The 23,544-nt window shown below is 44.1% G+C and overlaps 1 protein-coding gene across 1 annotated transcript; it reads right to left on the bottom strand.

Moving 5' to 3' along the window:
• Positions 1–115: 115 nt before the first annotated feature.
• On the bottom strand, positions 116–22,051 carry LOC104374177 (rod cGMP-specific 3',5'-cyclic phosphodiesterase subunit beta). Its single transcript, XM_009980228.2, has 22 exons — positions 21,641–22,051; positions 19,127–19,279; positions 18,701–18,790; positions 16,146–16,286; positions 14,993–15,067; positions 14,837–14,901; positions 13,754–13,820; positions 13,560–13,607; positions 13,229–13,378; positions 12,088–12,231; positions 11,527–11,592; positions 10,755–10,901; positions 8,783–8,890; positions 7,673–7,782; positions 6,562–6,649; positions 5,886–5,986; positions 4,391–4,498; positions 3,609–3,672; positions 2,791–2,865; positions 1,772–1,855; positions 1,335–1,491; positions 116–174 (listed from the first exon to the last, which is right to left on the bottom strand). Exons 1-22 carry the CDS (start codon positions 22,049–22,051, stop codon positions 116–118), a joined length of 2,511 nt encoding a protein of 836 aa, XP_009978530.1.
• Positions 22,052–23,544: the final 1,493 nt, after the last annotated feature.

Raw genomic sequence — 23,544 nt, 5'->3', positions numbered from 1 at the left:
TGAACAGTCCAATCAGGAATGTATTTGTATGCCATGATTATTATAGTGGTTTTTTTTAAAAAAAAAAGCATGGGCATTCTCATTTTGGGCGGCATATATTGCATTGATAATAGGTCTAAAGTATGCTACAGGTTTTGGAAGCTGGAGCTGTTCCTCCATTACAGGTTATTCCATCTGCCGTATAAAAAGAAACACAGAATTAGAGGTACAGTCATAAATGTCCTTCTCAGTCATTACAGGAGTTTTTTAGCACTTTTAAGTTACCCAGTGATCAATGTAGGCCATACCTACAGTACCATATCTAGAGCCGTCTGCTGTGAAAAGTAACTGTACATGTAAGGCTGCTTGGAAAGAGTGTTTTAGAGATAGTAGAAACCTTCCTCACTTAAATACCAATTACTTAGTGAGGAAATAATTCTTCAGAAATTTTCCGAGTTATAGCTAAAGCACTTACTTGTGATCTTTTAAGTTAATTACTATGAATTAAACTGAGATAAGACATCTAGACAGCTCTAATTATTTCTAAGCTGTGTTATTTGAGGAATGTCCACCCCATGGGCTGTTCGGATTTTGGTCCAGTTTGGAACAAAAGGAGACTTAAGATGCAGTCTCTGTGGAGTGGAGGCACCAAGTTCCGGCAGATGCTTGCTCAGACACTTGGGAGAGGCCAGGAGAGCCTTCTGCTTCCACTCTTCTGAGGTAATTGATTCAAACAAATCCTCAGGCTATCAAACAAGCTTTGACCCAATGGTCACTGCAGCTGATGGATTTCAGTACTACCTAGGTTGGGCTCACAGGAGAAGAAAAATGGATTCCACTGAAATAAATTGCGACTAGGTATTACTACTGCTGCTTGCTTCTAGGTAGTACCTAATCTGGGCTAGAAATGGGATGAACTGTAATTCCTCAAGTGTTCTCCCTAGGAGAGTGTTAGCTTTTCATAATTCCTTCTGCTTCATGACCTGTGGGACAGCATATCAGCCACAGCCCTTGTGTACAAAGGGATGTCTCCCTGCTCTTTTCCAGGTACATACGTATACTGCAAAGGACTTTCTGCTATGCCCAGCTGCATGGGCACCTGTGCTGAATGTCGTTTCTCTAGTTTCTCAGACACTAGCTCCTGGACGTTTGAGTAGGTGGCCTTTTTGACAGCCTGTCATGGTGTCAGGTTTGAAGACAAGGTGTCTTCAATCTTGCCAGTGGAGCAAGACTGAGGAAACTTGTTCTGGGCATCTGACTCTTTGCCATGTCAGCAAAGCTTGCTGCAGATCTGAGAGAGCATCACATGAATATGCCTTTGAGTTAGGAATGAAAAGCTAAGTACTGTTTCTGACCTTTCTTTGCAGCCATCTTCTCTTCTTCCTTTTTCTTCTCTTCCTCCAGAGCTTTCATTTTTGCGTCATACTCATCAGCACGGGTCTTCCACTCGTTTCTGTTGTTCAGCAGCCCATCAAGCATAGGCTGAATTTCCTCGTGGAAACGGGAAAATTCCTAAACAAAAGACACCCATCAGCGCAGTGCAGGGCAGAAGCAGTGCTTGTCCATCACACTCCAGGTCAGACCCTGACACCTCGCCTCCCAGGCTGGCTCATGCAGGGAAAGCGTAATGGCACGAAGAGGGACCATGCTGCAACGCCCCAGAGAGGGGCAACTGTTGTCTCCTCTACTTGTCCCTCTCTCCATGAGTGGTGTTGCTGCACCAGGACTCACTCATCTGGGCTTTGAACCCCTGTTGAGAAGGATGGGATGTGCAAGGGTGCGCTTTGCTTACCTTGTAGACAAATGTGCACACAAAGTCGATGAAACCCACTTGAAGCTTTGGAAGCTCAGCAGCTTTTCTCCGGTCCATCATGGGCTGTGGGAGGACACAAGTTCACCATGATTTATGAGAACACTTCATTGAAAAAACACACCTCTGTTTTCTCCCCAAATCTGCCTTGTTCTGTCAGCCTGACGGTTCTGCCATGCTGTCCCTAAAGGCTGTCCATCACAGCCTTCTTCCTCTGCTGCAGAGGAGTGAGGCAGGCTCATTTCCTTTGCCATTTTACCAGAAATTTTAGACGGGTCTTTCACTGTCTGTGAATGGGGAGAGGACAGAGACTTTTTCCCTTGTGCCTCTCAACCAGATACCTGAGAGAAGGTTCATGTTATAAAGTGCTGAAGACGTTTTCAAGTCTCTAAAACATAATCGAACATGAGAGTATTCTGATAAGGCCTTGTTGCTTACTGTATCATTTGTGATGCCTCTGTGCAGAGAGAGGGTGTATGAAAGTCTGCTTAAAGAAAACCCAAACCATACAGGTGGAGGCCACATCAGGAAATGACTCTTGGCTCTTTCAATGCCAAATTTAAGTATGCGTTATTATAACAGAGAAAAATACGTTAAGAAACACTGCTTTAACATGCTTCCATTTACCAGAGGTAATGTCTGGACTTTAGGAAATTTGTGTTTGCGTTTTTTTCTCTTTATTGGAAACTCTGCTTTCCTGCATGACGTACATATTTCATTTTCTTTTTTTTCTGTAAGGGACCAGTACAAAGTGTCCTGAGGGACAGTCACTCCTTGCTAGTTCACAGCCACTGGGACTCATCTAACTGTATCAAGAGCTGGACAAGAGGGTCTGTCACAGAGGGTCTTCCCTAGCTGAGTACCCACTTTTCCAAAGGATTTTGGCAGGCATGGTGATTTCAGGAAGACTCACAGTGCTCTAAGAGCAGCATTGCTTGTAGTAAGTCTCTGCTGAGACTTGCTGTTCGAACTAAACTGTCTGGCTCTCTCATGGTACTTACAATAGGCTGTTGCTGAAGGACACTTATTTCTAAGTCTCCTTGCTCCCAGAACTCAGCTGCTACCAGGAGAGCTACCTACATTGACAAGGAGGGAAAAAGAAAAGTTAGCCCTGACTTTGGCCTTATAATTTGATGTGCTTCAGATCTCTGCCATGAAGCAAATCTCAATTCTAGCCCCTCTGTTGCTTCACGTCCAACCCCAGCCGCAGCCTTTCTCCTGGGAAGGGCAGCAGTGGCAACAGGATTGCACCCATGTAGTGACAGATCAGCAATCTTATTGCACTGGAGCTCATTAGTCCAATGCTCATCCACATATTAAGAAATGTTTCCAACATGTCCCCCTCAGGGATTTGCCTCTTGGTCACAGTCGTGCTGCCTATTATGATTTTCAGTTATCCTTTCTCCATGTTGATCAGGAAGGTGAGTTTTATTTCTGTTATCCGCCTTTAAATTTTAATGTTTCTTAATTAGCAATTGCTCAAGTACAGTCCAGGAAGGAACTCTTGAAAACAAACAACTGAGCGAACAGCAGGTATTGCTGTTAAAAAAACAACCCATATGTTATGTGCAAAAACCTCACTGTAACCCAATAACGTAAATAGTTGGTTTTTTTCTTTTCTTTTTTGGTAAACATGAATTTCCTATAGAATTCAAAACTACGATCTTAAAGATTGGTTTATCCATCAAAACCATAGTTATTCTAAAGTCTTTTAGGTAGTTTTGTTAGGAAACATTGATACAGCTTCTAGGCAGCTTAGGAAATTGCATTACTTTGAAGCATAAGCTAGAAAAATCTAACAATATATCAAGCACCTGACCTTACTCTGGACTTCCCAAGGCTTTGTGATTGCTGACAAATCACAGGCAGTCATCATCATGGCCCTAAAAACAGGAAAGAAATTAGTTTCTTCTCTACAACCTGCACCCTGTGTCTTGCAGGCTCAGGATGCTCGTACCCCTGTACTGTTGTCAGAGCTCTGTGAAGTGATAGATAAAGGAAGATGGGCTGCTGTTATAGCCTTGGCTCTGACTGGGACACTCACCAAGCATTACTCTCTTGATTAAAATGGATTTATCCTAGGGAACTGCTTGCTTCTGGCACTAGGATGTTTGCCGCTTTAGTCATTGCTGGGCTGAACTTGACTTTAGAGTAACATCTTTGACTCCCTCATGGAGGGATTGCGTGAGGTTGTGGGTGCACTTCATCACCAGTGCAAGGTGTCCTGTAAAGCATCTGTCCAGTCACAACAACAGGATTGTGCAACTCAGATTGGTTGTTACTGGGAAGAACAACTAATGGATTGACTTGGATTTCTGTAGATTTGCCATTGCAGCCTACCCCTGCTTGTGGCTTACAGGGTGGTCTGGTAGGAGTATATGGCCAGAAGGGGTCCTGCATGTCATTAGGGGTATATGATCAGAAGGACATTCCAAAACCAGTCACTTATCTGGATGAAGAACTACTTTAAGCTTTTTTTCCCTGTTTTTATCCTGATTCCCCAGAAGACCAGATGTGAGTGGACAGTAATGCATCCCACGCTGGTTCTGGAGCTCTCCCCAGGAGACTGCATCACTAACCTTTCCAGAGCCAATTACTCACATGACAACCTCTTTCTTTGTTGTCTCCAGAGACAGGTATTCAGTCCAGGCAGTCCTGCTATCATATGTCTTGGACTCATCAACAATCTTTTGAAACATTGTTCTCTTTCTTTGAGGGGAAAAAAAAAAAAAAAAAAAAGCTCCAAAACAAGGAAACAAATGTGTTAAAAACAGATGGGTAATCCTGGTATTGATAACCCTCCCAGAAGGGTTTCCAGTAGTTGCTGTCCTGGAATTTAGGTCCTCAAGGAAGCCCCCAAGAAAACCAAGCACCATCACTGGCTTCTCTTAAGTAGGGGAAACAATCATAAATTACTTGACTTAAAAATATTATAGTGATGAGATATGAGCAGGAACTTGAAAGCATGAGCTGCTGCAAGTTATGTCAGCTGAGAAATGCTTCCACCTTTGCCGGCAGCACAGAAGGCTTTTTCCCTGAATGTTAATCAAACTGTGGAAACCTAGAGCTGGATGGAGTATTTGTAAGGCTTCTTGGCTTTATATACTTAGTCTGACCTTGTTAATCTTATTTACATACCTAAATATATGTAGCAAGTTCTGGGGAGGGGTTTATACACAACACGTCCATGTTTTGAGTGGCATAAAATCTGAAAAAAATCTGCTCTTTCAGTGCTAGCAAAGAAGACGTTTAGGCCAGATCCACAAAGTGATTTGTGTACTTGTTCTGCCGTATCATTTTTCCTGAGTCTGATCTCCACCAAGCCTTCGCTTGCAGACTATGGACCAAGGAGGGCAAAGACAGGCTTGTCCCTACCTGGTAAGGAAGGGTTGGTATCTGCTCCCATATAGCCTCCCTACCTCTGGAGTAAGAGCACTGGGTATTTCACTCTCCCTCATCTTCCTCTCTTGTGGACTCTTTATATTTTTGCATAATCATTCTTCAGTGCAAAACACAGAAGCAGTCTCTGGTCTCGGCACTGCATTTTGAAAGCTCCTTGCTAATTAGGAAGTCATATGTTGTTGATTTCCAGCCTTCTGACCCAGGAAGTCAGCACATGCTGCTCCAAGATGTTTGGCATTTTTGGCTTTTGGATGTGAAATAGACTATGAATTGGATATTCGCCTACAATGGACCACTCATTATATGGGTTGTGCTACTCTCCCAGAGAAGTTAATGTAGCCCTGGCCAGGCCAGTTGCCATTTATGAGTATTTTTAGAGCTGAAGTGCTAGGTGAAAAAAAAAAAAAAAAAAGACATTTGTTTCCATCAGGATATCATAGAGCACTGCCTTGCTGGAAATAGAGGGTGAAAAAGTCATGTATATGATCTAATGAGTAAAAGTTCAACATTCTTTGGAACAATTTGAGTCGTCCCCACCAGCTCTGATGTCAGTATTAAAGGCAGCCTCTCAGACGCAGTGTCTGTGAAGAGGATGGCTACACGGGGGGGCTCTCAGAGCAAAGCACCATATTTTGCCTTTGTAAAGTACCAGCTGCTTTCTGCCTTTCACACACGGTGTACGTGACTGACTTACTTGAAGTAGAGTGCCAGGTCTGTTGCTATAATGGCAATTTCCATCAGGTGAATCACATGCTCATGCTGTCTGCGGTTGAGGTTTTGACATATATTCAGCGACTGAAAAGCAAAGGAAAGGGAGCTGCAAAATCCAAGCACTGTGTTGTTTTGAGTTACTGGCCATCTCCCTTTCTCAAATGTGCTCTTTTTTTTTTTTTTTTTAATAGCTTCATCTTGCTCCCCTAAGGTGCGAGGGTTGTGAGCCCCATTCCATGTACGTTGGTGCCTACTCTCCCGCTTTGTTCACTGAACAGAGTCAGTGTCCTAAAGCTTGTTACACACCGTTGCCCAAGCCCTGTCCCCTGACCCCAGTGTGAATTTGACTGAAATGAAAAGTTATCCGGGGGAATGTGTCAGCCTTAGCTCTGACAGAGGGGCTACAGGAGGACAGTCTTGTATTTAACATATTCCTACGGAGATAACGAAATGGTTTCTGGAGAAACCAAGTCATGCACTTAGGAAGCCTGTATGTTTTGGTCCTGAGTGAGCACAGTACTTGGGGATTGAGGCAGCTACAGTTCCTCAGGTATCCAGACCAGAGAAAGGTCTTATGCTAAGCTGACAGCTCTGTTGTTGCTGAAAAACTTCCCTGAAAGTAAATTCTTCATGTCCTTACATTACAGTTCATTACCAACCTCTTCAGAGAGCAAGAATTTTCCAAATTCCAGGTGATGTCTCTCTAAAATTGAGGATCCATGAAGTTTAGCTAAAGGGTTTTGAGATCTGGTTACGTAAAGAAAAAATTAAGACATTAGTGCAGCGCTTAAAAATAAAAAGAGGTGTCCCATTTTACATTTAGTTTTGTCACACACAGAAGTTCAACTAATTTTAAAAGGCTTAAGAGTAATATTTTTAATAGCTGATTACTTCAGTCTAGTAAAAGACTTTCGTGACACTGCTTATAACTATTTGGACACTGTATAAAACAGTCTTCCAACTACAAATTTCATCCAAAATGTTTTTTATGACTGGACTGTTACTACACAGCATAGTAAGCTTGTTTAATTTCTGAATAACACTACATGTTGATATCTAATAATAGGAAGAGAAAAAACAGCAGTCTCTGGACACTTTCCTAGCTGAAAAGCAAGACCCTCTTGTATCCAAAACACCAGCCACCTTCACTGGTGGTGAAGCTTCACATTTTTTCTCCATAAACCAGTAAGAGAGTATAGCCAGCACGCATCATAGAAGAGCTGTGATCTGACGCTAAGTGAGCAATAGAGGCTTGACTGGTCAATGAAATCATGCAATTGTTTTTCTGTAGCTAGTAACTATCTACTGAGAGCAGCACCCTCATACTCATAGGTGCTTTGTTTCTGCAGGTGGTGAGGGCAGTGCCATGCATGGTGCTTTCTCCATAGATATTCTCCAGCAAAAAGTAGGCTGCTTATATCCAGGATACTCCTGCTGGCATCCTGAGTCTCCTACGATGCTCAGGCTACTAAATGCCTGCGCTGCACTTGTTCCGCCCTGTAATGGTAGCGTAAAATGTTGCTTTAACCAAAGGAGGTTTATTAGGGGATAAAGAAAGCCCCAGAGAGCACCACAAAATTTCAGTTTCCCCACTGGCCAAGGCATAAGCCCAAGTGCTGTAGCAAGCTGAAAAGCAAGGTTATTTGCAAAAGAAGGTTGTTACCCCTGTGTATAAAATAGAGCTGTACTGGATTTGGGTGTGATCACAGCCTGATCCCACTTCATGTGAGAGCAACAGTAAATGGTTTGAAGTGGTAGGAAAGCGCTTACTTCATTTGGTAAAGGTTGTTGGTTCCCCTGTGGTCAATATCGTGGCACAAAGCAGCAGTTACCATTGCAAGGGCTTCGAGGTCTGTGTAGTAACGCTTCAGTTTGCCAGTCTGGAGGGTGAGAATTTGTATGGTGTCCATTAATATCTCTTACAGGAAAAGGTACTGAGCTGTGACTGCTCTGTGCTGGAGATCTCCTCATTGAAACAGTCCAGGAGAACTGAAAATACTTGGGAAGCTAAATGTGATGGTAGATGGTGCACTTAGGTTAAAAAGGGGAAGCAGCTGGAAACGAAACATTTCAGACTCAGGTAGGCAGACATGTCATATATATGTGCTCGATGCCCACCTGCGATGTTGGCTGCCCACTGCTATAGCAGTCTCATGCCCTAGGGACACTCAGGTCCTCAATAAGCACCCCGCCAGTCACTGGACACAAAGTACTTTGTGAAGGGGCTCTGCACTTTTCTGGGCAATGGGGTCTCCAAGCTCAATGGCCCAAAGGATTATTAAGGGTGGTAGCTGTAATTCTGCTGCCAGCTGCATGGGCCATACGGTCTGCACTAGGTCCTGCTGCTGGTCCATACCTGGTGTGGAGCAGCAGGCTGGCACTTGTTTTTCTTGTTGGAGCACCTGTTGCCCTGAGAGCCTGTGAGAAATGGCACTTGCCACATTCACACTAGTCATAGACTTATACCTGTGCCTCTCCTCCCTGGAAATGGAAAGCACAAGGTTGTCTCCATCTCAGCCAGCTAATTTCAGTCTGGCTTTTACTGTCAGAAACTACTGGAGGAAGGGAAGTCCTGTAGTCTCTATCCCCTACCCTGCAGAAGGATTTAATCTGGAGGCTATTCAACACTATATACATCTGTGCCTATGAGAATTAAAGCACTCCATTCATTGAGCAGTATCAGCTGCAGCTTTAAGTCTAATGCAAGGACTGTCACTTAAAGCAAATCGAGACCTCATTTAGCAGCACCTGTGCTAGCAGTGACAAACTCTCATCCTACACCAGGATTCAAAGGGAGCCCTGCATATCTCCAGGGCACAACAGAAGACGTCCCGTAAAAAAAGCCGGGCCACAGAATTAACTGGGGTGGTGTTACCTTACCATCAGGAGTGTGAACATGGTCTGCGCGACATTGAAGCCATGGCGCCAGTTATGGTAAGTTATCTTTCGGTAGCCTTTGCTGACGGAATACACAAATCTTACCAGAACCTGAAAATTGGTGAAAAGGATGTTAGTTTGTGTGATGAAGCTGTTGACTCTTGCTTTTGCAATGAAGACCATATACAGAAGTCATGGATGAGGTTCTGACCAGCTCTGCAGAGGTGGCCACAGAAAGGAATCAGAGGCTGTAAAATCATCAGGCTTCCCTGACAGGGTTGTTAGAGTAGCACTACATAGCTGAGAAAGTAGGGGTTGTTCAGCCTGGAGAAGAGAAGGCTTCAGGGAAACCTTCTAGCAGCCTTCCAGTACCTAAAGGGGGCCTACAAGAGAGTTGGAGAGGGACTTTTTGCAAGGACATGTAATGATAGGACAAGGGGCAATGGCTTTAAACTGAAAGAGGGTAGATTTAGACTAGCTATAAGGAAGAAATTCTTCACTCTGAGGGTGGTGAAGCACTGGAACAGGTTGCCCAGAGAAGTTATGGATGCCCCATCCCCGGAAGTGTTCAAGGCCAGGTTGGATGAGGCTTTGAGCAACCTGATCTAGTAGCAGATGTCCCTGCCTGTGGTAGGGGGTTTGGAACTAGGTCATCTTTAATGTCCGTTCTAAGGCAAACCATTCTATGAACCTATGAAAATCACAGACATGCCTGTGAGGGAGACAAAAAATAGCAGTGTCTAGAGAAAAAGAGATTTCATCTTACTGTTTGTGAAATGATTGAATTTCTGTGTTTCTCTGTGTTGTCACTTATAAGATTTGTCCGTCCCATGCCTTGTGATTTACCGATATCTCTCTTCAAGAGATATGGCTCCATAGATGTAGACATGGGCGGTGTTTATATCCCCATAACAATTACAAAATAGGAAATTAGTTAAGAAACTGTTTTTTCCCCTCTGCATTCTACTTCTCCATGTATACTACCTGTTGTAGCCATATAGGTTTTCTCATTAGAGAGCAAATTAATCAGGGATGAACAATTATTTTTTTAAATCTCAGCTGCTCAGAGTGGCAGCAAAGAATGACTGCTTTTCGCAACTGTATCAGGGGTTAGTTGCTCCAGAGTCGATATTTTGTGTACTTTTTGTCATTGACTTGCTCTAAGTAAGAAGTACGGAAGTAATTCTCATCCAGAGCCCTTGACTTCCCTCCTACTTCCCAGCCTGCCTTTCCAGGGCAAAAAACTGTTCCTGCAGTTACCTCCAGAGCCCACTAGATGGAAATAAACCTCACACGATGTGCTGAGAAACGCAGAGCTGCTGAAACGCCAGTTTCCCAAGTCCTACGGGGACCTGGGCTGCGGCAAAAGCCGTGGACTTGCACATGAGGGGCTATGTGGCCCTTCTTCCCACAGGGTCACACCACTCCTGTCGCCAGCAGTCAGGAGGCTGGCACCAGCTGCAGCGAATGAAGGCACGTCTGTGTTTGCAGGGAGAAGAAAAGCGGAGCATGGGTTTCAGCACATGTTGGCTGAAAGCTATAGGGTACCTAACTATGGCAAACGAAATATGCACACAAGTGTGCGCTGCCCTGTGTTGTGCCTGGAAACTGCGCGTTTACACTGTGCTGTGAGTGGCATTAGACACAGCAAGTACATGCAATCTTTTTTGCACAGTGCAGCCCCCACTTACATTGACCTGATAGGAAACCCATGCCGGTAGCAGACAGTGCAGAGCGGAAGAGGCCAGCTTCGCACCCCCAACCTGCACGTAGGGACCAGGGGCTTTGAGAAGCAGTTCCCTGCCCTCAGCAGGGCCAGGGGGGTCAGGATGCACACCCCTCTGCCTGCAAGCCCCCATGAACCCAGACCTCTGGCCGCTCCATGAGCTGCGCAGGGCACGCGCGGGGACCTCAGCCACACGGCAAGTCTGCTGGCCGGCCAAGACGGGAGCCTGCGGGTGTTAACAGCTCCTACCTCCTGTGGGATCTGGAACTTTTTCACCACGCCGAGCTCGTAGTACATCTGAATGCCGCACTTCACCAGCTCTAGCTCGGTGCAGTCAAAATCGGAGAACCTGAACTCATAGATTTCGAACTTGGTGGGCCCCGGGAGTTCTTCTTTCTATAAGAGAGGTGGGATGGTTTGTTGCTGTGCTGCTTATGCTATCCCTAGAAACACCTTAAATGGGTTTTGCTTGATAAAATTTACCAGTCTGACAACTGCTGGGAACTTTTCCTTTTAGAACATAGCACATAAATAGACTGAAAGGCAGCTTTTCATGATAACTCTGTCATTGGAGAAAAGGGACGGAATTTTCAGTCAAGTGCAAGAAATACCTCTTGTTTTTTGTTAAGCACTTTTCTTCTTGATTTGGTATAGTTTGGAGACTCCAAACTTGACAGGTCTTACAGGGAGAGACTTAGAGCCTTACATGTTTACACCGGAGAACAAAATGTGTAACAAGGCAATGTTGCTGATGTGATTCCAAATGGACTTGGAACCCCTTGAGATAAAGTGGCAGAGAGCAGGTACTCCCTGGGTGCTAGGGAAAGCATTTGCTGCCACCTGATAATAATAACCTGAAACTCACACAGCAAAGGAAAGCAGGATATGCTTTGCATTCAACCCTTCACCAGGTGCCCTGTTGATCTGTACCAGTGTGCCAACATGGGGAACTCTTCCTTGCATCCACCCAGGCCATATTTGTTTGTCAGAGCTGTCCGTTCCACGGGTACATTGCTCTTACCAAGATGCTCGCAAGCTCCTCTTCCTCACACTCACTTGGCTCCTTCCCCAGCTTTTCTCGTGTTGGCTGAAAAGAGCATGGATGCATTAAACTGACAGCTGAACCCCACTGGACTTTGCACTGGTAAAAATGTTCTCCCTCTCCTTGATTTTGGTTTATGTTTCCCCTACTGCCTTCAAATGTCCCCCTAGAGCCAGTGTCCCAGCTGGGTCCTCTTAACTCCACATTCTCTGTACTAAGGAGGTGTTGGGGAATAAATCAGCTCCTCTTGGAGCCCTACAGCCTTGCCCTGCGTAGCACCTGCATGAGCCCATGTCCAGGGCTGGCTTTGCTGAGGAAATTAGAAAGGACAGAGTGTGGCAGTGTGCCGAGGTGGAGGGCAGACCACCGAGTCAAAACACAGACTTGTTCTGCCACCGTGTGGTAACTGGGGGCCCAGGTGCTGCCTCCACACCATGGTGGCTGGAAGCATCTCCATGGGATGGGGGACCTGTGTTTGTGCCATAAGCCATAGGCCAGGCTAGTACACTTGGGGTTGTGCTGCATGTTGCAAGGCATTACCAGAATTTCCTGGATTTCATCCTTGTCACATTTCACATGGTAGAGCACCATATCCTGAGCAATGTCCTTTCGGTTCTCCAGCTTGTTCATCTTATCATAGGTGTCCGTGTTGAGTACAGACCAACCCAGGAACTGTGTCAAGGACTTGGTGAGGGGAAAAGAAGGAAATGGTGAAATCACTGAAGCATCTGTTCCTCAAAGACACAGAAATATAACACTGCATTATGTATTTCTAGAGTAAGGCAAGTTCCACTTTGGTCACAGTCTAGCAATGAGCAACAGTGTGTTTGCTTACAACTGCTACTTGCTCCTCAGCAGGGCAGTTACCCAGCTGTTGAATCTGCCTAGGCCTCCAGAGCATCCATATTGTGGAGGTTTGAGGACCCTCTGTCCAGTTCAGCATATGGAAAGCTATTTCTGTGTTATTGCAAGTGTCTCCATGACTGTGAAAATGCTGGTGTCACAATGGTGACAGCAGGTCAGGAACTTTTGTATCAAGGGAGAGCAAGGTGGTCTCATCACCTTTCGCATATGTTTACTCACACCCTGTGTTTACTCTCAACTTGTTTGCTCTGCAGTGGCCAGTTCAAACTGATTTTTTTTTTTTCAAACTTTTTGTATGATAAGAAAGATCTATTTCAGGAAATGGTCTGATTGATAACAGATGCCAAGAGCTGAATGCCTATATTGGATTGAAACTAGCATAGGAGCATTTATAAGCAGCAAGGTCTTTAATTACAGCTGCTGTTGGTAGACTCAATAGCTGTGTAGCTTTGTATCTTAGTTACATAAACAATTTCTCTGTAATTCCTCGAGGGAGTTGCCCAGCTAATGTGAGCCAGCTGTCATATATGTGAACGCAGGTCAGAATGGTTGTGTCAGTACATTGGAGCTGCTCATGGCTAGGTGTCCAATCCAAGAATGCTGAAACAAAATGATGCAAACACAGCTGGATTTTCAAGAGCAAAAACCCCCAGTATTTCATATAGTTGCTTTCAGAACTTTTAAGCTGATGCATAACACTTCTATAAGCAACAAACTTAGCTGCAAAACACTGGGGGATGCTTTGCAGGTGTACAGTGAGCAATAGTGACCTCTCTCAGCCATATGAACTACTTCCAGCAGCAACAAGAAACTATACCTCCATGAGGGTCTCGTCCTGTTCGTCAAATGGTTTCCCATCTTTTCTATTATAAAATGTGACAACACCAACAATTTCTTCCTTTTTGTTGACTATCGGCATGGAGAGAACATTTTTGATAGTCCATCCTGATTCATCTAAAGGACCTTCCTTGAAACAACAGCAATCAGAAAGACACCATGTACTTAATGTGTTTTCTAAATACATCAGCACTCTCATTTTACATCAAGACTACAGGCTAAAGAAATGTTTATATGCCTAATATTGACTCTAAATTACATTTCTGTAAACAAAGTAGAATCCTTGGTGGGACTGGAAGTTTTCACAGTACCTGAAAGTTAAACATCTCATCTGCAGCAGCATTCATAATGTTGCAAATCTAGGGGATTACACAAAAGGAAAAGTTTTACTTTATGGGCAATGAGAAGTTTAAATACCAAAACAAAAAACCAGAATTGATGAGAATGCAGCATTTGTATGACTTCATCTCAGAAAGCCTTGATGAAGCCTAGATTAAGTACTTACAAATCCACTTTCAGCCACATAGGTCGGCAGTCCAGTAACTAGAGCCCAATGATCTGGGGTAGGATTTCTGAATGAAAGAAAAATGCATAAGGGAAATGAAGTATATATGTTTACTGAAGAATTATCATGGAGATGAAATGTATGCACGTTTACACTCTGATTTAGTAAACAGTCCTGTTGCTTTCAAAGGACCCATGTGTGCGCGCAAAAATTTTTCACATAAGTAAATACTTTTCCTTCAACGATTCAATACAGAATAACTCATAAAATACCATAGTCTGCAACGACTTTTAAGAAAAAGTCATTCCTGGAAGTGGAGGCCATGTTTCAGACCTTCAGCATAGAGAAAGATACAAGAAAGTTCCTGTTTAAGAGTGTCTGCCAGCCTGAACTTTTGAACATTGCTGTACCTAAGCAATGGGGGTGTTTTTTGTGGCACTTACACCGATGCAAAGCGGTGTGACCAGAACTGGGCGAAACTCCTGTTACGTCAGATTTGTCCAAGGTGCTCAAGTCTCCTCTGAAAAATTCAGTGGCAAGAAGAGAGGGTCGTTTTCAGAAAGAGGGAGTCTCGATGTGGTGTCAAGAGAGGAGGAAAGGCCAGAGTATAAGAGAGAAGCGAGGAAACTGACAGGCAGGCAGAGGAGCAGGAGTGATCATGAGCGGTAGAGAGGGTGGCAGAGGGGTGAGGAGCAGGGCTGGGACAGCGGATGCCTCAACACAAGGGCAACCTGAATGGGCTCACTCACTGACAGAGGGAAGGCATCAAGGAGCAGTGATGACTCAACCTGGCAAGAACAGTGGCAAAACTGCAGACAGGCAGTTTGCTTCTGCATCTAAAAAGAATCACTGGTTGCAGTGACTTCTGGAGCCTGACTTGCAAGCCAGGATCCCAACGCCCTGGAGGAAATCTTTGTCCTGCAGAAATGTGAGTCAAAGCACCAACTTAGATTCTGGCTCTCTTACTCAGTCTTCAACCGGTCCTTTGCAGATCTCCTCATGAATGTCTTTAAATCATGGGGAACCTTGGTTTTAGCTACACTCTGTGTCTCAGTACCTAGCATACAGAAACTGGGCACTTACGGGATGACTTTAATGTCTTCTTTTCCATGTAATATATAATCAATGACTTTGTAAAAGACTATTTCCTACAAATAAAAAAGAAGAGCAGTGTTAAAATCAGAGGTGAGGCAATCCTGCCAGACAGGAGACAGTTTAAGGACTCTGGTTGTCACGTACCCTGCCATCCGGGGTGCGAGGTCCTGAGTAGGGGGGAACTTCTCCCAGCAGGACTGGCCACAAGTCAAAAAATTCCTGGTTTTAAAATGAAAGAAATATTTTTAGAGTAGGGAAGTGTGTTCTGCCTAGACCTTCAAAGTAACCACTGCTCTACCATGCTGGTTTTGGTACTGTGTAAACAAGGCATGAAATAGTAAGACTAGTTCAATACTTGGCAGCAGAATGGTATATCTATATCAGGAACTGTCAGGTGCAGTATATGGCTGTATATGGTGGTATATTGCCTATACATAAAATGCTGCTTCATTCAGTGAATGGCACAAGCTGTACTCATAGAGCAAATGGCTATGTCAATATTTTATGTGGTCTTCATTACCCAGAGTGTGACCACAGGGCTCATCTACTACTTGCTAGCTTGCTAAACTGAAATATTTTTTTTTTTCCTTGGGCTACATTATAATGCTGATCAAAGTGTCTTTAGCACACTACTGATCTTTGATCTTTTAATACACCGCTTCACAAGACAGCGTGCTATAAGGGCTCTGGCAATGTGGTGTGGATCAAAGTCCATGGTAGCCTTGGTCTGACCATGGATTAGAGTAGGACTCGTATGACAAGGATGCTGTGTAACCCCCACATAAAGCTTGCCAAAGGTGCCAACAATCAGACCAAGTCAGAGCTGCAGAAGTACCTTAGCTTCTGTCAGCTTATTTTCATGAAGCCAAATTTTGCCTAAAAGCCTGAATAACATGCACATGGATGAGTTCTTGAGGAAGGCGGCTGCTTTGTTGCTGGGGGTTTCCACAGCTATCTCACTATACTTCTGATATCCACAGACTTTGTGAGGCTGTGCTTAAGTTGCAGGCTTCGACCAGGATTGCCATGGTCAGACACATTTGCCCCTTCTTTCTCTTCTCAGCTTCTGGCTCCTTCGACAGTCTCATTCCAGTGATAAGCTCTTCTCTTTCCCTCTCTTTTCTTTAACACAGGCTCTTCATTTTCACAACGGAATAAAGAAACACCAACCAAAGCAGGAATAATGACTCAAAGCTCACACTTTGGCTGCCCCAGTAAAACTTATTTCTGCACATCATCACCCCTCAGTGGATAGCAGCAATGCAGAAAGATGTACAACACACACGTGAACACTCACCTTCTGCTTCGTCATGTCCAGGAGACCTACTGAATACCGGTCGCAGTTCAGGTATGCTCTCACTGTGTAAAAAGCCTTGTGGAACTGCCTCTCAATGTCTGTCAGTTCCTCGAAAACCTTATTAGCTGACCACAACAGCACCTGCAGGATAAAATTCAAATGTAAGCATAGCTCTCCTTGAGCACCGGGCTTCCCAAATGTGTTTGGCAAAACAAGGAAACAACTGGGTTTTTATACTACAGTTCCTGAAAAGTGCAATGGCAACCTATACTGCAAAATGTAAAAGCATTGTTTATTCACACTGGGAATTACTAGTGAAAGGTGCACCCTGAGAAAGAGTCAGGCCATCAGGGAATGCCATGTAGAAGTCCGGTCTTACAGCACAAAAAAGTAGTAGTGCCAGATAAAGAGATGCCCCCACTTACATTTTATACCCATAAGTAAAATCTTGCGTCCAAACCCAGTTAAAACCAAAAGTGTTGCAAATCCTGGAGGCTGGAGTCAGAAATATCCAAATTAATACTTTCTCCAAAGCCTTTGCACAGCTGCTTTGTGTGCCTATCAGCCTATGATCCTTTTCCCCATCTCATGCCCTGCAGATGGGTCCTTAAGAAAGCTGTTGCAATTTCACTTGTAAAATTGGAGGTTATGCAGCGAATTATGCAGTGTTTCTGGTGGCGCAAGGAGAGTCTTTTGTGGGCCTAATGAAGAACTTGATTTTCTCTGAAATGGTAAGGAAGCCAACTATACAATTGCTTAGCTTAGCTAGTGCATGTGTGCCTGTATCTGAGCATGTATCTGTGCTTTTCTTTCTGAGCCCAGGAGACACGAGGAGCAGTGCTTCAGAAGCACTGAGAGCTGCTACCTGAAGCTGACTGGACCTGACTGGACCTGTGCTTTGAAGAAGTAGTACTGTTACATGCCCACAATCAGGAAAAGCGTGTCTTACCTCTTCACTGGGCACTAGTAGATGTTTTCGACAATTCTGAGCAGTATTGGTCTCTGTTTCTAATCTGTAAATCAGGACAACTCTGCCACTCCTATAAAGTCTGAGGTGTTCAATGTCACTGGCCTCTGAGCATCCCTCAGATAGGATAGTGGTGTTTTACAAACCATGAGAGGAAAATAATAAGTAATAGTTTATTTTTGGCATTTTACAGCATGCAATAAGTAATGCTGAAAGCCACAAGCCCAATGAGGAGGACTGAAAAAAACACCTGAAGTTTCATTGCCAGTTCATGCAATGATGTAAAGAAGTTGGGCAAAATGTGCTATATGGTCTTCTAATAAGACTCTTACACAGTATCTGAGCACAAGCAAACTGAAATGACTTTGCACAAGCCATTTTACTTATAGTACTCCCCAGTCTTTGCAGTTGGGATTTGCGATATTAAAATCCTAGACCACCTTTGAGAATGGCATTTACTCGCTCTGTACTTCGGTACTTTTAAGCCTAACACAACGAATCACATTGACTCTTGCACAGACCTTTTGATCTAAGTGGCCGAAGGTCTGCCACTTGAACTACTGGTTGAACTAGCAGCATGCCTTGCATCTCATTCTTGCTTTCCTCCCTTTCTGTGGGACCTGCTGATGCAGTAGCTGTATATGAACACGGGACTTCTGAGTTCAGCCCCAGACCAGAGCACCGAGCGAGAGACATTAGGCCTTCCACCTCTGGTGTCTCCACTTTGACTTCTAGCCCTTTCCTTACCTCCCCCAGTCCTACTGCTAAGCTCTCTATAGGAATAAACCTTCTCTGTTTCTACTTCAGTTGAATTACTCCGAATTGCTAGATGGCTGTATCACCTGACCATCTTTCATGTTTTTGATTACTGAAAAAATTAGATAAAGCACATGAGATAATGAATTAGTAAGAATAAGTGCTGTCCCAAAGCTTCTAAAACGAACTTTCCTTCTGCATCCATTTTGCTGAAACAGGCATTTATCTTCCACGGGAGCCCCTATTGGGGACAAGAGCATGGCTATGATGAAGCATAGATGCCATTGCATGTCTTCTTCAATGATGACCAGTTGTCTGCTGCAGAAAGTGATTGCATAGATTTACATCCATCCCAATAAATTTGAGAGTCCTTTCATAACCCAGGTCATGGAAAAGAATTCCGTGGAAAAGAATTTTTTCAATTCAGAATACCCTAAAACCCTCATCTATGTTCATAAAACCCTAATCTGTGTTCATTTCTACTGAGGGAGGCCAATACAATGGGCATATGAGAATTAATTTACTGACGCTAATAAGAAATTTGATAGCACTTTTTAATAAACAGATAAGGAAAAAATACAAAATATCTGGAGCTCAGTCCTGCTGAAGCTGGTGCCACTGCATCAGCTCCTGCAGTTTTGCCAGCAGCATCAGAAAGACAGACTAAGGAAGGACTCTGGGGAAGGAACAATATCCAAAAGCAGACGAAGACATCCTTTTCTTTCTGCTCTTCAAGCACAAATCTCTGAAGCAGATCAGCTACATCTTTGAAATCAGAAGAATGCACTCATTTGATTTTGAGAAACAGCCCAATCTGCATTTTCACTCTTACCTGACCTCTTCGAGTCTCACAGTTGTGAAGATAACTCAAGTGATAAATTTTCAAGTTCAAGGAGGCAAAATTCAGGTACTTCAGAAAAAGCTGAAAAGGCAAACAATGAGATTGAGTCAAATGCAGTAGCAGACTCGTGTATACTGGATTTCATAACACGTCTTTAGCAACGTCATGGTAACTCCCCTGGACAAATGATTTGCTTTGCACTGGTATGAAATGAAGCTTATCCCACTGTGACTTCCCTGAAAGATTTCTGAGATAAGCATCCTCATAATAAGCCTCTCCTGTTAGAGGGTGAGTACTCTATAGGGAAATCCGCACCAATGGAGCTTCACTAAAGTAGACATCCCTAGTGTAGAACAGTCTGTGTTACACGGCAAAAGCGACAACTGCTTGATAGAAACTGAGCTACTGACCACTTACTGTTTCATCAGAGCTGGTGAAATGTGGGCCGTTCAGCTTATTAATAGCCAAAATGACAGCGACTAAATCTTTGCCGTTCAAGATGGGTGTCGCAAGGATGCTTTTCGTAGTGTAGTCGGTGAGCTCATCAACAAATGGACTGAATTGGGCACACTGTTCAACAGAGAATTTAAAAATTAAGCATTTTCCATAATGTCTATAGTATTAAAACCAAGTCAAAGCACAGCCTCTCGAAGTAAGCTGCCTGAAGAAAGTTTTGCTTAAAAAATTATTGATGAAGATAAATTAGCAGAATATTGGACAATGTATAGGTAATAAAACTAGTATCAAGGGAACTGGCTGTGGCTTCTGACTGCAACACATGCAGTTTTTCACTTTTTGCAAAGATCTTGCAAATCATAAGCTTTAACTCAAACTCTGTCACTCTTCTGCCAGAGTGTCAAACTCTGGCAGAACAAGGAGGCTCTCCACTTGTCATTCTCAGATTACTGCCATCCTTCATAGTACCTCCTCCACCCCTTCCTCCGACTTCTCCTTAATGATGCAAAGTGTGTACAGCCAGTTACCACACAGCACTGCGTAGTCACAGTTTATAAAACAGTGCTCACCCTCATTTTTACTCTGCTTTTGCCTGGGGCCTGGAGCTACTGTCGACTTGCAGCCTCCATGAAGCCATTTACCCCTTGTTTCTCTTGAAAATATTCTCCCAGGCATTCCCTCCCATGTTGCTGGCCCTTTGTGCCTGGGATGGTAGATGGTAGGGAAGGTATCCCAACAAAGGATGCAGCTGGCACCAGAGGTGTGTGGTTCCTGGCATTCTCCCCCTGCCCCTGAGAGTGACCCACCCACCTCTGCCCCAGGAGCATTTCGGCGGTGGTTGCAATGTGCAGATAGCATTGCTATGGACTGAGCTGCCCAGAAAGTCACCCATGAGGGAATTGCCATTCAGACCACTGGGACAGTGGTAGGTCATGCTGCAGGGGCAGCACAAAGAGAACTCGTCCAGTTGTTCCTCATTTGAATGTCACTGTCCCCATATCCCAAAAGAAAATAAAGCAGAGAAAGGGTAGTTTGGGGAAGGCAGATGGCCCTTTGCCTCACCTGCACAGGTCCTTACTGGCACCATCATCACCTACCAGTAGGGAGTGCGAAGATGGTCTTACTGACCCAAGATCTTCTCCCTACTCAGCTAAATGACTTGTCAGCTACAAGTCCTTCTAGTTGAGTTAGAAAAAGCCCCACATCTCTGATCATATTCAGAAGGCTGCATCAGAAAGAATAATCACTCACTAATGCATCTTCTCCCGATACCTCTCAATTTCTGGCCTTCCCTGACAACTGGTGTAGACCAAACATTTTGTCTCTGGATCTCCTTCAAAGGAATTGCCTTATGGCTATGCCTGAAAGAACTCGAGTTATAGTGCAGCACTTGGCTCACAGCACCGAAATCCTTCCATATTCTTGGAGAAAAGTCTGAAGCCAGAGAGCTTCAAAAAGTCTCAGTCACATACTAATGCTCCTCACCCCCCCCCCCCCCCCCCCCCCCCCCCACGCAAAAAGTGGTTTCAAAACCAAATCAATATCTCAGTGTGTTCTGTGGAGGATAAGGAAGATTTTGCTGAAGCAGTTGGATATGCTCATATTGAGCAACAAATGGATTGATAAACAGATGGTCTCTTTGTAACTAGCAAACAATAGATGGAGTAATCCCAAATGCCATATTTGGGTCACATGGATTTTAGTTTTATATCTATGATTAGAACAAGCGGATTTTTATTACTGCCATTCAGGTTTACATTATTCAACCCAGGAGTATGAGGTGTAACTATTGTCATGAAGGCATAAAAGTAAAACATTAAAATTCTTTGGATGTCTCCTGATATTGCAGTGTGCAGTGCTTGCTGAAAGAGTTTCTTTGTTCAGTTTGTCTCTTGTTGCTTCTGATGAAGATCATCTGTACACAGGTTGCAGTTTACTCACCTGCTTTCAGGTCTGCTCTCTCTGTTCAATAAAAATGCCTCTAAATGCCTTTGGCCCAAGCTTCATCAAACAGCAAGCATTTTCAAATGTCATTTGTGGTGGAAAATCCTTTCTGGACTCACTGTAAAGGATTTCTCTCCACCAATTGCTCATGGAACATAAATGTGCGTGGAAAATTCCATGTGCATTCGGTGGAGATCTGACTGTACCTCACTCTCTCTTCTCTGCTGGACTAGATGCTAGGTTTGTGGGGTTGTTTTTTTTTCTTAAATTAGACAGGAAAGATGTGACAGTGCACTTGTTTGCAGACATTAACACCTAGTGTAATTAATGTGCTCAGCTTCACCTCACTCCATAAATGAAACTGGAAGCAACTTACAGACTTGCTACTGGTGCTTTGGTTTCCACAACAGAGCTATTACACTGCAAGAGGTTTGATCAAGCACTGAGATGCCCTGCTACCTCTTGATCCCTTTGTACTAGTAAGCATGTGAGCCTTTCTTCTACCAAGTGAATGAATAGTGGCAAACCTACCTCACTGACGTCCTTGATGTTCATGGTTTTCTTCGTTTGCGCAACATAGCCCACAATGCCTATGTCCAACGGATAGACAATCTCGCAGTCTGGGGAGACCAGGCATTCTTCCAGGGTGCTTCCCTCTTGAATGTTGAAAAGCCTTGTTGCCAGCTCAGGTGTGCCATTTCTCTGCCTGTACATGAAAAGACTACAGCGGTCAGCATGAATAAGGGACCTGATTCTTCTCAAGGTCTTGAAAACAACTTTCTCCATGTTGATGCTTTCTTGCATGTCTTGGATCAACTCAAAAAGGATTTCACTCTCATTGCTATCCCAGGAATCTGTTCTTAGTTTCTTCTCAAAGTACTGCCTGGCAAAAGCAGGATTGCCATCAAGAAACTTCTCCACGTCGTCTTCACTAATGCTCATTGTGAATGCCCTGGATCTTGCGGTAGGTAGTAGTCCAAAGATGTGGTCTATGCAAACAGCACTCTGATTTCTGATGTAGCTCCTAAATTTTTCTAATAGAAGATGTTACTCCTAGAATGACCAAGGGTGAGTTAACACTGCGAAGAGAGCTTGTCACCAGGAAGAGGTATTCCTTTATAGCGCCGAGGGTGAATCTGTGGGAGGACAGATCTTCTCAACCAAACAGATTAGATGACCTCTACAAGAGCTCTGGGTCAACTTTCTTCTTCTTAATCTAAATGCAAACAAAAACTGAGTACTCGCAATATCTGAAAACACTCTCCTTTCTCTTGATAAGCAGAACACTTACTGAAACAATTATATTGAGGCAGCAGCAAGAGGGAAGAACTGTATCTCCTAACATTGAAATAAGCTCTTTAAAGTCTAATTAAATATATACTGCTTGGACCTAATCCTTGGCTAACAAGGTGAGCATCTTATTATTTCTGCTCTCCCAGCTCCCTGCAGTAGTGGGAAGTGCATCCTTCACAAAAGAGCACAGTGGTCAGAACAAATACAGTGAGGTAATGCTGCTCTTTCAGGTCTCCCTCTACTATTGCATGGTTATTCATCTGCTGCTGTAAGGGTTGCTCTCAAATGGAAGCACCAATCCTGAATGCTTTAATCCAGGACTGGAACTGAATTTGCAAGGTCTGTGGCCTTTTCTTCTTGCTAGTAAGAACCAGGAGAGGAAAACACACCTCTTAGTGGCATTCCTTTAGGAAGGAATCTAGAGAGCTTCAAGTTGGGGTGGCTGGGTTGAAACACTGAGCATGGGAAGTCGTGCAGACAAAAAAAAAAAAAACAAACAAACCACACAAAACACCAAGGAAGGCAGAAAAATTTCCCTCATCGCTATCAGTGGAGAAAGGGTGGGAATTATGGCCATGAGGGACAGAAGTTGTTTCACATCAGTGAAGCCACCATGCTGTGCAAACAGCAGGTGAGGGTCAGTGTCATGCTGGGGGGCAAAATGCCAGAGTCCACTACTCTTCAGGGCAATTAAACAATGCACACAAGTTTTCATCAGTGGGGAACAGGGGTAAGTCCTATCCACTGTGTTGCAGGAAGCTAATCAAGTCTCACCTGCCCAAGGAGTAAAGGTCCAGGCTGCCCGTCCCTGTGAGCGTTGGCATTACTGCCAAGGGTGGTGCAAACCAGCCCAAATGCGAATGTGTGTGCCTGGAAGGACAGTGACAAGAGAAGGACCTGTGGTAGAAGTGTTAGAAATGCTTATGCAGGTGGATCTGATGCTCAGGAGAGGGACAAGTGGAGAGAGCCTTGGCTCCCATCAGCAGGCAGGACAGAAGAGATAGCTGCTGATCCATCTGTGACCACCTCTGAAACAGGAGGCAAACACCTCTCACAGAAAGGCATGGGAGAATAGGAGAAGGGAGTTAAGAGAGAAATCCTTTCAGAAGATTGCAGGTAAAACAGTGGAAGCCGAGAAAAAG

The sequence above is a fragment of the Tauraco erythrolophus genome, chromosome Z (assembly GCF_009769465.1).
Source record: "Tauraco erythrolophus isolate bTauEry1 chromosome Z, bTauEry1.pri, whole genome shotgun sequence".
NCBI lineage: Eukaryota > Metazoa > Chordata > Aves > Musophagiformes > Musophagidae > Tauraco > Tauraco erythrolophus.
The sequence above is the reverse complement of the archived record's forward strand: the minus strand, read 5'-3'. Positions and strand labels throughout refer to the sequence as shown.

What these genes read in the sequence shown, in the direction of transcription:
- LOC104374177 (XM_009980228.2), bottom strand. Translation starts at nt 22,051, where the DNA reads ATGAGCATTAGTGAAGACGACGTGGAGAAGTTTCTTGATGGCAATCCT. An exon ending in AGTTCCAGATCCCACAGGAG is followed by an intron (nt 8,891 to 10,754) that starts GTAGGAGCTGTT and finishes ACCAATTTTCAG; the next exon opens with GTTCTGGTAAGATTTGTGTA. An exon ending in TGTGCACATTTGTCTACAAG is followed by an intron (nt 1,492 to 1,771) that starts GTAAGCAAAGCG and finishes TCTTTTGTTTAG; the next exon opens with GAATTTTCCCGTTTCCACGA.